The sequence below is a fragment of the Eutrigla gurnardus genome (assembly GCF_963514095.1).
Source record: "Eutrigla gurnardus genome assembly, chromosome: 20".
NCBI lineage: Eukaryota > Metazoa > Chordata > Actinopteri > Perciformes > Triglidae > Eutrigla > Eutrigla gurnardus.
In genome coordinates, this window is record NC_139931.1 from 21,166,821 (window position 1) to 21,180,294 (window position 13,474).

The window sequence follows — 13,474 nt, forward strand, 5'->3', positions numbered from 1 at the left end:
TACATTTGTACAGAGGCCGAATGAAACTATATGTATAAACACGGAGGTAGAGGTAGAGCGAGTCGTCCTCCAATAGGAAGATCAGGGGTTCGATTCCCGGCTAATCCAGTCTGCATGCTGAAGTGTCATTGGACACGATACTGAAACCAAAATTGACCCCAAAAGCTGAGACATCGGCATGTGAGTGTATGTAAATGATTGAGATTAGATTAGTTCCTTATGGGCAGGCGGCTCCTCTGCCATCAGTGTATGGATTTGTGTGAAAGAGACTGAACGTAGTGTAAAGAGCATTGAGTGGTGGAAAGACTAGAAAAGGTCGATATAAGCAGGTCCATTTACCAAACCTTGGACTGACTACAGTACAAACAACGGTAGTTGCTGTATTTATGTCTAGATTATGTTATTTTACATGTTTATTGAGCAGCTTCAGTGTTGGCATAGTGTACCAGTAAAAGCTTATTTGCTTATCGTCTTGTGGACAGACCTAATAAACCATGACATACCTTTTTATATTTTCATCAGTTTACCGCAATTAAATCACAACAAAATAGTTTGGCTTGGGTTCATGCGTAAACCAGCCGACATGTGGCATGCTATTCACAGCACATCTGGCCACGAATAAACAAAAATGATCCTGCAGTCAAACTTGTGTGAGTAACAGGTGAAAATTTGCTTCCGTATGGTGTGATCGTACCTTTAGTTCTTGACTTGTTATCATTTATAAAATGTTATTTCTAAATAATGAATAATGATTTAATTTATAAAATCTTTTACATTAATTACATTTGAAAAAATATCAAAGTAAAAAATCTGTAGTTTCATATACTCATTTGTTACATTTGAATAGGGACTTGCATTTACCAACCATGTCATGTAATGTTGTGTCCTATAGCAATGCATACACCAGCGCCAGCGGAGCTCTTTATTTCAGGGGCGCTCCCTGGTTCCAGCTCCTTCCCCTCCTCCTCCGCCCTTTCTGCATATCAGCATCCTGGCTCCTTCTCTGGACGATCTTTCACTCCTTCACTATCCCTGCAGGACACAACTACATTTAGCCCGACATCCAATGGTTTGCTACCCCCCCATGATCCCCTGCTGCACATCAAAACTCCCTCCCAGGCAAATTTGGGGTTTGATCGCTTGCTGTCTTCCCAGAGTGCCAACTACCGAAGCTCCCAGGAGTCATCGGCCCCTCCCCAAGCTCCTCCCACCGCCAATTGCCACTTGCCCCCTTCCCAGTTCAACTTGTTGTCCTCCCAGCTTCACAACCAGTCATCCCAGCTCTATAATTCCACCATGTTCTCTTCCACACCAGCAATGCTGCCCACTGCCCCGCCTCCCCCCCAGCCTCCTTCAGAGAGGGCAGTGTCCCGGCAGGATAGTGTGATCAAGCATTACCAACGTTCGCCCCCAGCCCAATCTTCAACACTCCCCCCACAGCAATATGTCAGCTGTGGTGGTTCCTCCAGCTACCAGCAGATATCCAGCCACCACCGGCATGCTGGAGTGTTGTGCAGTTCGCTGGAGGACCAAAGCCCATCCTCTGACCCCAAACCCCTACCACGGTTGGAATCCAAGATATATCGGCCTATCATTCAAACCCCTTATGCATCCTCTTCCTCCAGCTCCTCAGCCCCCTCCTCATCGAGCACTAAGGGAGCTAAGAGTTCCAGCTCAAGTAGTGGCTACTCCTCTTCGGGCTCAGCATCATCCACTTCCCGTACCCCACACACTCCACCATCAGCCTCCTCTTCATCCTCTTCAAGCTCCAAGACGAGCACTGGCTCCCTGTCTGCTCCCTCTTGTCAGCAGCCCCCAACTCAGTCAGCACCAGCACCACCTCCTTTACCAGTGGTGTCATCCAACCTGGTTCAGCAGCCAGCACCCAAACAATGTCTCTCCACCTATGGCTCTCCACCTGTGGCCAAATCAAGCACAGGCCTACCAGACCACACCCCTCCCCAGCAACATAACCAGTCCTACTCTCCCAACCAGCCTCAAGCATCACACATGGCCCAGTCTTATGGAGGCTTTAACTCACCTCATGGCCAGGATCTGAGCTCTGGGGCAGGGGCTTCTGGAGGGAAGGCCTTCAGTAGTACAGGCTCAGGAGGACGCTCGTTTTCTGCAGAGATAGTTTTTGGGGAGTCAAGCTATGGCTCAACTCCTCTCAGAAGTGCAGGCAGTCCTTCCTTAGGGTATGGAAGCGCTGGAGGATCAACAGTAAGGGGAGCCGTATCAGGAGCTGCTGCACTTGTCAGTGGAGTTGGAGCTTCAGGATCAGGGAGTGTGGCTGCTAGCGTTGGTAATGGGGGCAGCAGCTCCTACCACCTGCCCGATTCTAGCCCCTCGCCCTCCATCAATTCTACAATCAGTCGCCCTGGATTGAATTCTCCCGCTGCTGCTCGCCCTGCACAGTCCCCTGGAACTCCAGGAGCCGGAAAATACTTGTCATCCATCCTCTCTCCTGCTTATATGTCCTCACCACAAGGTTTCCCTGATACACAGCAAGTACAGAGCCAGCCCTACCACACAACACCACCCAAGCTAAAAACAGAGACCAACATGCTGGGAGTTGAGCAGTCCCAAGAAGATGAAGAGGATGATGATGATTTCCTCATCCACCACCTTCTACATGCCCAGGGCTCAACTCCTCATCCTTCTCTCCCTCCACCTCCTCAACAGCCGCTACCACAAGCTCAGGATGGGGAAGGCAAGGAGGTTACTTATGATATTAACAAGATCTCAGAAGAACGCTACCACCTTCAGAGTGTCATTCGTACCAATAACATCACCAGCAGTTCAGGTGCTGGAACAGCAATTAATGACACTGCAAGTGGTTTAAACCCTCAGTTGGAAATATCCCAGAAGAAACAGCAACAGGCCAAATCAGAGTTGACCGTATCAAAGTCCACTGCTGGAGGAGTAGGAGGGGTCACTAACTCTCTTTCCCACTCACATACTACCCACTCCCATCAACAACAGCACAACTCGTTGGGCTCTGTGGTCCATTATGGAAGAGGTGACCCCTACACACAGCACTCCCATCACACCTCACATGTGTCCTCACACTCTCAGCATTCCCAAATCTCCCAGCACTCTCGGCACACTCAACACACACAGCACTCTCAACATGCTCAGCAAAGACATCCCCATTCCCACTCTCACGGCCACCCTCACATGGAACTGAAAAAGCCTCCAGATGCAAATGACAATGCCTACTTGTGTAACACACCAGATGTTCATCAGGTTCGACAAAGCCAGGTCCCAGACCCTCCCCAGCAAACTCACATGCTACAGTCTGTTCTTTCTCATACCACTCACACTAAGATGGACCCTCAGCAAGCCCCTCAACAGCAACAGCCGCATCCTTTGAGCCAACAGGACATGATGGGCTCAGCTGGAGGGGCAGGGCCTGCAGGGGTGGAATCCCATCCACAGAACCAGTCCGCACAGTTGCAACTCCAGCTCCAGACCCACGGTATGGATTCCCACTACAGTCTTGGAGCCCAGCCAAGAGATCAAACCCGAGCTAATCAGAACTCAGTGTCTCCGCTAGACATGCTAGACCAATCTCTTTCCCGGACTAACACCAGAGGTGGTGGAGGGCCTCTGGACAGGACAGGAGTTGGGGTGACCATTACAGGAGGGGAGGGAGGTGGTGGAGACAGACATAGACAGCAGCACAGACTTACACCCCACCACCATACCCAACAAACAGCTTCAGATCTTCATGACTTTCTCTCTGAACCAGATTTGGGCTTGTCCACCCCTTCACACCTGCACCACCTCAACCAGCCTCAGACTCATGCCCACCACCATGCCCACCATCAACAACAAACACACACTCACCATCAGCTGGCACACTCTCAGTTAGCTCACCCACAATCCCACCGGATGGCAGAAAATATGGGAACTTCCCAACAACAGCAGCAACCCCAACAAAGAGAGCCTGAATCTCTGTCACACTCACAGTTAGACCAGCTCAAACAGCACCGGTTTGATACAGTGACCCCAGTTGTTAAAGTAGGACAGAATCAAGTTCAGCAGCAACATCAGCGGTTTGCGCCTCTAACTTCGATCTGCTTTCCAGACTCTCTCTTACACGATGAAGACCGCTCTTTCTTCCCTGAAATGGAGGACATGTTTTGTTCAGCTGATTACAAGTCAAGCTGTGCTGAGGATTCTGGGACTGGACAGGCTGCTCAAGAAAGCCTTACCCAGGGCCATGGGCAGGGGCAAGAGGGTATGGAGGCCTTAAAAACAGGAGGTGCTGGAGAGGGCTATGATATGGTCGGTCATCACAGTGATCAAGGCTATGGACAGTATTGCCACAGCCTTCCAGGAACAGGAAATCTACACTTAGACCTTGACTCGATGAAGACCCACGAACTCCCCTCCACGGTGAACACTGACCAACTTGGACTCATCCAATCCCAAACACCCACTATGGGGTTGAGTTCAGCAGTCCAAGGGGATGGCTCAGTCAACAAGGTGATGGGAGCTGTAGGAGTGGGTGGAAGTTCAAGTACTACTGGTGTGAACTTACCTATCTTCTGTTCCACTCGACCCAAGAAACTGCTGAAGACCAGCTCATTTCACTTGCTCAAACAGCGGCGTGAGCCTCCACCTCAAGCAAAGAAAAACTATGCGCAGGAATATGAATTTGAAGATGATGAGGATAAAGCTGATGTTCCAGCTGATATTCGCCTAAACAATCGACGCCTTCCTGACCTGCTTCCTGACTTGGTGTCTAGTTGTAGGAAGGCTGGTGGGGCATCAGGAGTAAGTGGGCTCAGTCCACTGATGAGCGACATGGACTTCTGCCACCCCACCAGCTACTCTTCCCTTGGACACCCTCCACAACACGTCCCCAACGATGGCCCTAAAAAAAGAGGCAGGAAGCCAACTAAACCAAAACGTGAAGGCCCCCCACGTCCACGAGGTCGACCACGCATACGTCCTCTTCCAGAGCCTCCTTACTGCAGGGGGCTGATGGGATCAGTGGCTGGAGAAAATAAGAGGGGACGTGGGCGAGGTCGAGGACGAGGCAGGAAGGAGGAAGTGCTTGTTGAAATGCATCAAGATATAAACAAATCACAAAGCCTCCAATATCATCAACAGCAGCAACATCAACAGCATCAGTTCAGCCAACAGCAGCAACTCCACCAGCATCCACACAACCATCACAGACAGCAGGCAGACCTTCACCAGGCACCACAACAACAGCATCACCTGCATCAGCAGCAGCAGCATGTTTCCTGTTCACACCACCAACCACATCATCAACAGCAACAACATCATCAGCACCATCATCAACAACAACAGCAACCATCCCAGCAGCAGCAAGATCCGATCAGACCTATCAAGGTAATAGTGAAAATACCAGATCATCTGGTCTGTACTTATCAAGAATCATAGAGCCATGCCTAAAAGCTGAATGGGCTGAAATGGTCCTAGCTTTGAGTAGGACATTAATTAACCTTCTACCTGAGGACAAGGAAAGCACTTCTAATGATGAATTATTCACTACTTATGACACTTACAAAATGTAAAAATAATGAATTACATATGGTGACTTTTGCTTATTCATTGTTATTGTTTAAAAGTATAATTTGTAACAATTTCTTAAAAAACAATGTATAGACTGATACAAAAATAATCCTTCTCACTCATCACTTATTATCACTAGAAGTGTGTGGTGGTGTCCTTATCTGTAGAGACTCTACCCTCTGCCTGTATTTTCCATTTCCTTCTTCTTTAACTGTGGTCGGAACTCTTCTTGGAGTCAGCAAAGAGCAGTTTGATCCAAAGTGGGGATGTAACCCCAAGCCAAATAGGGTGTGCAGCCCATTCTCATTCCCAGGTCAAACACTGCTGCTTTGTCACAACCCTCAGCATACCTAGGCTCACAGACCTCAAAGGCCTGACAAGCACAGAGAGAAGGCAGACCACAGCAGGATGAAGTATACCTTGGGCTGCATTCATTAGAAATCTGGCACCTTCCCGCAGGTTTGTGAGGAGGTGTGGATGTGTTTGTTTCACAACGGTTATGTTCTAAAGCACAAATAATCAGATAACAATGTTTTATTCTTCTGATCCATGGCTTTGTTCTCACTGATGCCGGTCCCTCTCTTTATTCACTCTCGAGCTTGTTTGACCACCACTGCGCTTTCTCTATCACTCTCTCTCTCTCTTGTTCATTGAGCAGGAGGGGGTAGACATAATTTTGAATGCTGTCTTCACAAACAGTAATCATGTGAGCCAATGTGTCTACATATTATACTTTGAATCTTTAGTTTTTAAATATGATATTTATAATATATACCTAAATAGATAATAGTTGAACATTAGACCTAAATAGATTTGATACCCCACCCTCTGGGTAAAACCAAATAAAGTAGAGAAAATTATTTTCTTGTTGGTATATGATAATGACTTAAAAGAAACTGCACACAAATTACAGTTCATCTTATTCTGAATGGCCTCCACCAGCTAAGGTAAAGCTTGTAAAACATATGTATACAGTAGATGCAATGTGATTGACACAGCATTACTGCTGTGGGCTTGTATGAGGTACTAATTCATAGTCAGTGTAGATGGCGGTTGGCACGCCCTCAGATTGGCCAAACAAGACAGGAGCACCAGCCCCTGGACAGCAAAATGTGAAAAATCAATGTGATATGATCTATGAAGTTTCTCACTCATCCAGGTCATGGTAATCTTTGATAGCTTTATCATAGGCAATGATCTTTAGTTCTGAACTGAAGAAGCCTCTTGGATGAGAGGTGACACATCTTTGAAAACATAAAGCAAGTCCAGTGGCCTACAATAAAGCTTTCCAGGAATATCATTTTTAGTGTATTGAAAAAAGGTTGTACACTTTATGCTTAAAGACCTTTGTAATGTCTGCCCATCTAACCCTTTCGTCTAACCTGTCTGTCTCTCAGATCAAATTGCCCATTCCCACCATGCCTCCAGCAGAATCCTTGTTGAGGACAGACTCACTGTCCAGCACAGAGCCAGTTCTGTCTGATGGATCCATAGGGTCTGCACCATCCCTGGGCCTGAGTCCTGGACCCAGCGTCGCCATGGACATCAGCAGAAATGAGGAGAACCAGGCTCAAGACAAGATGATCAAGCATCAGCAGAAAGCTGTAGAGGTGAACAGTGCCTGTGCCATTGGGACTGGGGAGGGGGGGCAACCGTGCTTCGGCAAGGTACCAACCGGGCCTAGGCACGGTTTACTCTTGTACATACATCATCAGGTCGTAATACGACACACACATGGCCTTACGTAGATTCAGAGGTCAACAATTCAATTCTGAACCGATTATCGATGCATCTCGATGCAACAAGTTTACTACTACTACTCAGAGTTTACTCGTCACTTCCTACTTTTGTGATGACCATTAAAGAAAATCAACAGGTTAATTACATTCTCTAATATTTTATTAAAGAAAAGGCTTTTCTTTGTCACAAGTAGATTACTTTCTATGAACACAAAATCCTCCTGTTACAGGCGATGAGCATATACTTGAGAGAACAACAGTATACTGTAGCCTATATACAAATAAAAATCTTTCAATGCAATAATCAATGCAGCTTGCATTTCAACACATTATGAAACTATGTATCAGCTTGCATACTAAAACATGGCTACTTTTGGTCTTTGAGATCAAACAAACTGCGTAAAACCAGAGACTGCTCTTTGTTCACATTTTATGTAATAAGTGCAACATTAAAGCAGTGAACTTAGCATGCAAGATACATAAGCCGATCAACAGGCTGGTCATTAGCCGCACAACTGGGCCCCTCCGTTTTTCTCTGGGGCAAGCTGGCTAGCTAACTCGCTTACTCGCCAGGCATCTGTCTCCAGAGAAGCTACCTAGCTAACTAGCTAACTAGCTAACAAGCCAGACATCCATCTCAAGAGCTGCGTCCTCTCTCTTCCTGGTGATCTGTGACAACATTATCTGGCTCCACTGATGTGTGTTGTCACCATAACAACAACACCACCATTTTCTTTTGTACTAGTCACATGACCACTGAAAACAGTTCAATGCCTGTTCTACTCCTATTCAATTTTTTATGTCCTTCTCAAGGTTCACATCACCCCCCCCCCCCCACACACACACACACAGTTCAGTAGGTACAAATTACATATATTAATACAATACAATAAAATAATGTAGAGCGATAAACAGAATAGAATATTAACAACACCATATGAACGTTCTTCATAATCCAGATAGATGAATGTGTCCTGGTTTTTTTTAATAGCCCCCCACCATGAAATCATCTGTGAACATCACTTTGCTGTTTATGTAAAAAAACGACTATAGCTCTCTATAGAGTTGGAGCGAAACAGACTTGTGAAAGCAGTTTTCTCTCGTGTGATCACAGATGACATGGAAGAAAGAAATCGACGACCCACTGAATCCTGATGCCTGGGCTGCTATGCAGAAGCTCTCCAGTTCAGTAAGTTGCTTCACACCCGCAACAAAAAAATGAGCAAAGCCAGGAGCTTCATATATAATTCATACCTCATCCATTCGAACTCAAGCCTCTGGTTAGAGAGAGCAACACATTCTTTACTTTCTGCACATCCCAGGTGCCTAAAGGCAGCCAGTATGTGTGGGAAAAGGGAACCTTTCTGTCCAGGTATTTGTTTGAACTAATTGTGAACATGTTTTGGTCTCCAGTGGAACAAAAGCACGATATTTGAATTTTCAGTCAAGTTTTTGTGATTTGAGGTTTGGAGAGAAGGAGGTTATAGTTGACTGACAGCCAGTTCTTTCTGACTGACAAAAGCGAGAGGAGAGAGATGCCTGTTACCAGGGCAGCTGTTGCCACGGTTACTACATCTTTCAGTGCAGTACCCTTGCTGCCACCTGCTGTCTGTTAAGCTTTATTACCGCTAGTCGAGTGTCCAAGGCCGGTGTTTGTTAAACTGCCTAAAATGAAAACTTAAATGTGTTGTTTTTGATGAATTCCTTCATTTACATTTAAGATTAATGACACACTTAAATGTAGGAGAGCTACAGAGCATTCGTGAGATTGTTTTAGAGTTGAGGTGACCACACCATGTTTTGGAATGACTATATAGAGTTGGTCATGATGAATAATAAGCTGGCTGAGACGGTATACATATCATCGATTGTGTTTGCAATCACGGTTTATACATATTTTAATCTCTGGAGATATGAAAGTTTTCACTCTAATAAAGTCATATAACAGATCAAAATGTAATTGTTTTAAAAATATTTATTGAGTTTGTGTGTATGCTGATTTAATTAAACTAAATTAAACTTATTTATTTTTAAGGGTCAAAAAGAAAACACAAATAAACAAATGGGAGAGACAAAACAGCTATGGTCGTCCATTATTGAAGAATATACAAATCCAGCATGTTGATATTGAAGTTAGTCCATAAGTGAAATGTAAGCATCTCTGATTGGCTGCAAAATGTATGGATGTAAAACAGAAATGTATGGTTCAGGGTATTAAAGATATGTGTGTCAGTATATGGAAACATCACAAAACAATCAGATATACCCAAACCATGCAAATATAAACAGATATCTGCCAGTTGGATGAGGTTTGACCTGTTATCATCACAAAGCACATATGATAGTGTCAGTTAATTACTTTGTCAACATCATAACCAAAGATATTAATTGATGCTGAAAATAATTGTGAGTTAGAAATGTCATCAGATTATTTTTTTATTCAGATTTTGTCTGAGAATCTATGAGTATTCATTCAATATTTTTATCTGAACATTGGGTCAAATTACTTTGCGTATAATGAAACTATGATTATTGGGAGGAACCGCTGCGGTCGGGTGCACTGCCATATGGGTGGCAGAGAAGGCTAGGGACCTTGACGGACCAGACCCAGGCAGCAGAGGCTGGCTCTGGGGACGTGGAACGTCACCTCTCTGTGGGGGAAGGAGCTGGAGCTTGTGTGGGAGGTGGAGCGCTCCCAGTGTTGGGGATGTAGCAGGAGCAGATTTGGTTATCAACAGATAATTATTAATGTCAATATGATTATCGATATTGGTAATTATATTTAATATTATGATATAATCATAAGTATACGGGGCATCGCCCTGGGATCAGGGAAAAGATAACCGGAAACTGTACTCAGTCTCAATATAAAGGGGGTTTTATACTCACATGCCAATCATCGTGATCATTGGCATAGAAGTATAAAAACAATCGAGCAATTAAAAAGGCATGAAATTCGAGCACTAGCCTTCACAACCTGCTGTTATCCAGTCATATATACACAACAAGCACAAGAGACCGCTAGTTATAATATAATAAGATTTATTAAAATCAGTAATAATGATCACAATCAATAACACTGCAATTCACAAAGCCTTATTACCTAACTACCTAACACACAAAGCTAAGCTAAACAAAGGAAGAGACACACGTGGAGTGTGTGTGTGTGTGCGTGCGTGTGTGCGTGTGTGTGTGTGGAGAGAGAGAGAGAGAGAGAGATGGCCAGGCGCGACCACCATGTGGAGCTATTCCTCACAGCGTTCAGGGGCGGAGCCGCTGACGTCAGATAGGATAGTGAGAGAGGGAGAGAGAGCGAGAGATGGCCGGGTACAGCCACCAGATGGTGCTATTTCCTTAGCGTCCGGAGACGGAAACAGCTGGCGTAGGATACGTGTGGGGGTGGTGTATGTGTGTGCACATGTGAGCCGGAGCAAAGAGAGAGAGAACGCGTGCGTAATACACAAAGGATCAGTAAGCTATTTCCATCACACGGGAGCCTGTGAATTAACTGGCGTTCGTTTGGCGGGACCCCGGTCCTTTAACTGATGGTAGATCACTTACTGAGCTCGTGAATGTGTCCGAGGTTGGACACACACTGTTACCGAAATGAAACCCAGCGGCATGGGTACACAATCAGCATTCGAATACAACAACACATAAAACAATGGACTCGGCGGTCCGTGATCAAAACTTAAAACACGTTAACAAGAATTACATATAATAGCATATCCTACACTATCAAACTTATGTCTCTGCCCAGACAGATAGCCTCTTACTTTGTCGATGTGCGTAAGTCCGTCTTGTGCGGCGGCGGTGCTTCTTGACGCGGCGGCGGGCTGTGGTTCGCGAGTCCTCGGCGGCATAGCAGAGCGGGGCGTAGCAGTTATCCTTCTCATTGATCAACTCGAATGAAGAAAACAGGTTGTGTTCCTTCCTTCCGCGGGCAACAATAGAATCGCACGGCTTGGCAATTTAGTCAGCTGACTTCAGACAGGAGCAGGGCTCAGAGGTTATCCTTCTTGCTGGTCGCTGGAATAAAGAAACCGTTGTGTTCCTCTTCTGCAGGCAAACAAAGAATCGCAATCTCCTCAGGATCCAAAAGAAACGAGTAAAAGAAAAGGGGCGAGTCGCGGAAAACGGGGGAAAACAGTCTGTCGCTCATCCAGCGAGTTTAGGGAAGACTGTGGCCTAAGACAAAGGAAACGCTGCAGACGTTAAAAGTTCCCCTCTTGTTGTAGCGGTGTGCCACGGTGGAAAGAGGAAGTTCTTAAGGCGGCGCCGGGTTTTATACCTCACGGCTGCTCCCAGGGACCCCCTGGGGTACCTGTGGTTGTCAGCCAATAGCGCACCAGTTGTGTGATGTTGCACTTCGCACCTCGGTGAGAAGTGAAACCAAAATGGCGGTTGTAGTTTTTTATCCCCTTTGTTCTGACCGCATGTGAAGGCTTTTGGTCTCTGTGTAGGCCACATTGTGTAGTCTCAATGGTGAGGTTAGATCTGGTGGGCCTTACCTGTACGCACAGCCTCGGTTCTGGGGTTGGACTTTATTCTTCTCTTCTCTAGAGTTGACGAAGGTATGAGGCACCGGGCGGGTGTGGTGATACTCTTAAATCACCCAGGTGAGTGCCGCTGTGTTGGAGTTTACCCCAGTGGACGAGAGAGTCGCCTCCCTACGCCTTCGGGTTATGGGGGGGGAATCTGACTGTTGTTTGTGCATATGCACCAAACAGCAGTTTCGAGTATTCTGACTTCTTGGAGACCTTGAATGGAGTCCTGCATGGGGCTCCAGTAGGGGACTCCATAGTCCTGCTGGGAGACTTAAACGCACGGGCAACGATAGAGGTACCTGTAACAGCGTGATTGGGAGGAACGGCCTCCCTGATCTAAATCCAAGTGGTCGTTTATTATTGGACTTCTGTGCTAGTCATGGACTGTCCATAACGAACACCCATCTTTGAACATAAGGATGCTCATAAGTGTATGTGTTACCAGAGCACCCTAGGCTGAAGATCGATGATCGATTTTTTGATTGTTTCGTCTGATCTGAGGCCACATGTTTTGGACACTCGGGTGAAGAGAGGGGCGGAGCTGTCAACTGATCACCATCTGGTGGTGAGTTGGGTCAGAGGGTGGGGGAAACCTTTGGACAGACCTGTAAGCCCAAACGAGTAGTGCAGGTGAACTGGGAACAGCTGGAGGAGCCACCTGTCCGAGATATATTCAACTCACACCTGCGGCGGACATTTTCTGGCACCCCTGTGGAGGTTGAGGGCATTAAGTGGGTGATGTTCAAAGCGTCCATTGCCGAAGCTGTGGCGGTGAGCTGTTGGCTAAAGGTCTTAGGTGCCTCAAGGGGCGGTAACCCTCGAACACTGTTGTGGACATCTGTGGTCAGGGAAGCCGTTCGACTGAAGAAGGAGGTATTCTGGGATATGTCATCTGGGAAGACAGGCCTGGAGGGCTGCAGCCTCTGCCATGAGGAAGGCAAAGCAGTGGGTGTGGGAGGACTTCGGAGTAGCCATGGAGAAGGACTTTCGGTCGGCACCAAAATGCTTCTGGAAAACCGTGCAGCACCTCAGAAGGGAGAAAGGGGGAACTCTCCAAGCTGTATACAGTAAGGATGGGACACGATGGGTAATCGGGCGTTGGAAGGAGCACAACTCCTGAATCCTACTGACACGCCCTCTTTTGTAGAGGTAGAGTTGAAAGCTGATGGAGGATCATCATCAATTTCCCTGGTGGAAGCCACTGAGGTAATCAAACAACTCCTCAGTTGCAAAGCCCCAGGGATTGATGAGATCCGTCCACAAATGCTGAAGGCTTTGGTGGTGGAGGGGCTGTCTTGGATGACACGCCTCTTCAACATTGCGTGGAAGGCAGGGACAGTGCCTAAGGAGTGGCAGACCCAGGTGGTGGTCCCCCTGTTCAAAAAGGGGGACCACAGTGTGTTTACCAACTACAAGGGTATCACACTACTCGGCCTCCCTGGTAAAGGTTACTCCCAAGGTGCTGGAAAAGAGGGTTCAGCTGATAGTCGAAGCTCTGATTGAAGAGGAACAATGCGGGTTCCGTCCTGGCCGTGGAAAAACCAACCAACTCTTTACTCTTGCGAGGATCCTGAAGGGGGCCTGGGAAGATGCCCATCCAGTCTACATGTGTTTTGTGGACTTGGAGAAGGCGTA

The 13,474-nt window shown here is 46.6% G+C and overlaps 1 protein-coding gene across 1 annotated transcript in view; it reads left to right on the forward strand.

Moving 5' to 3' along the window:
- prr12b (proline rich 12b) overlaps positions 1 to 13,474 on the forward strand; it is a 48,108-nt gene that overhangs the window by 14,822 nt on the left and 19,812 nt on the right. Inside the window, exons 4-6 of the mRNA XM_084036207.1 lie at positions 893 to 5,370; positions 6,951 to 7,163; positions 8,407 to 8,481. Coding sequence (XP_083892333.1) covers positions 893 to 5,370; positions 6,951 to 7,163; positions 8,407 to 8,481 — 4,766 coding nt within the window. The remainder of the gene's footprint in view (positions 1 to 892; positions 5,371 to 6,950; positions 7,164 to 8,406; positions 8,482 to 13,474) is intronic.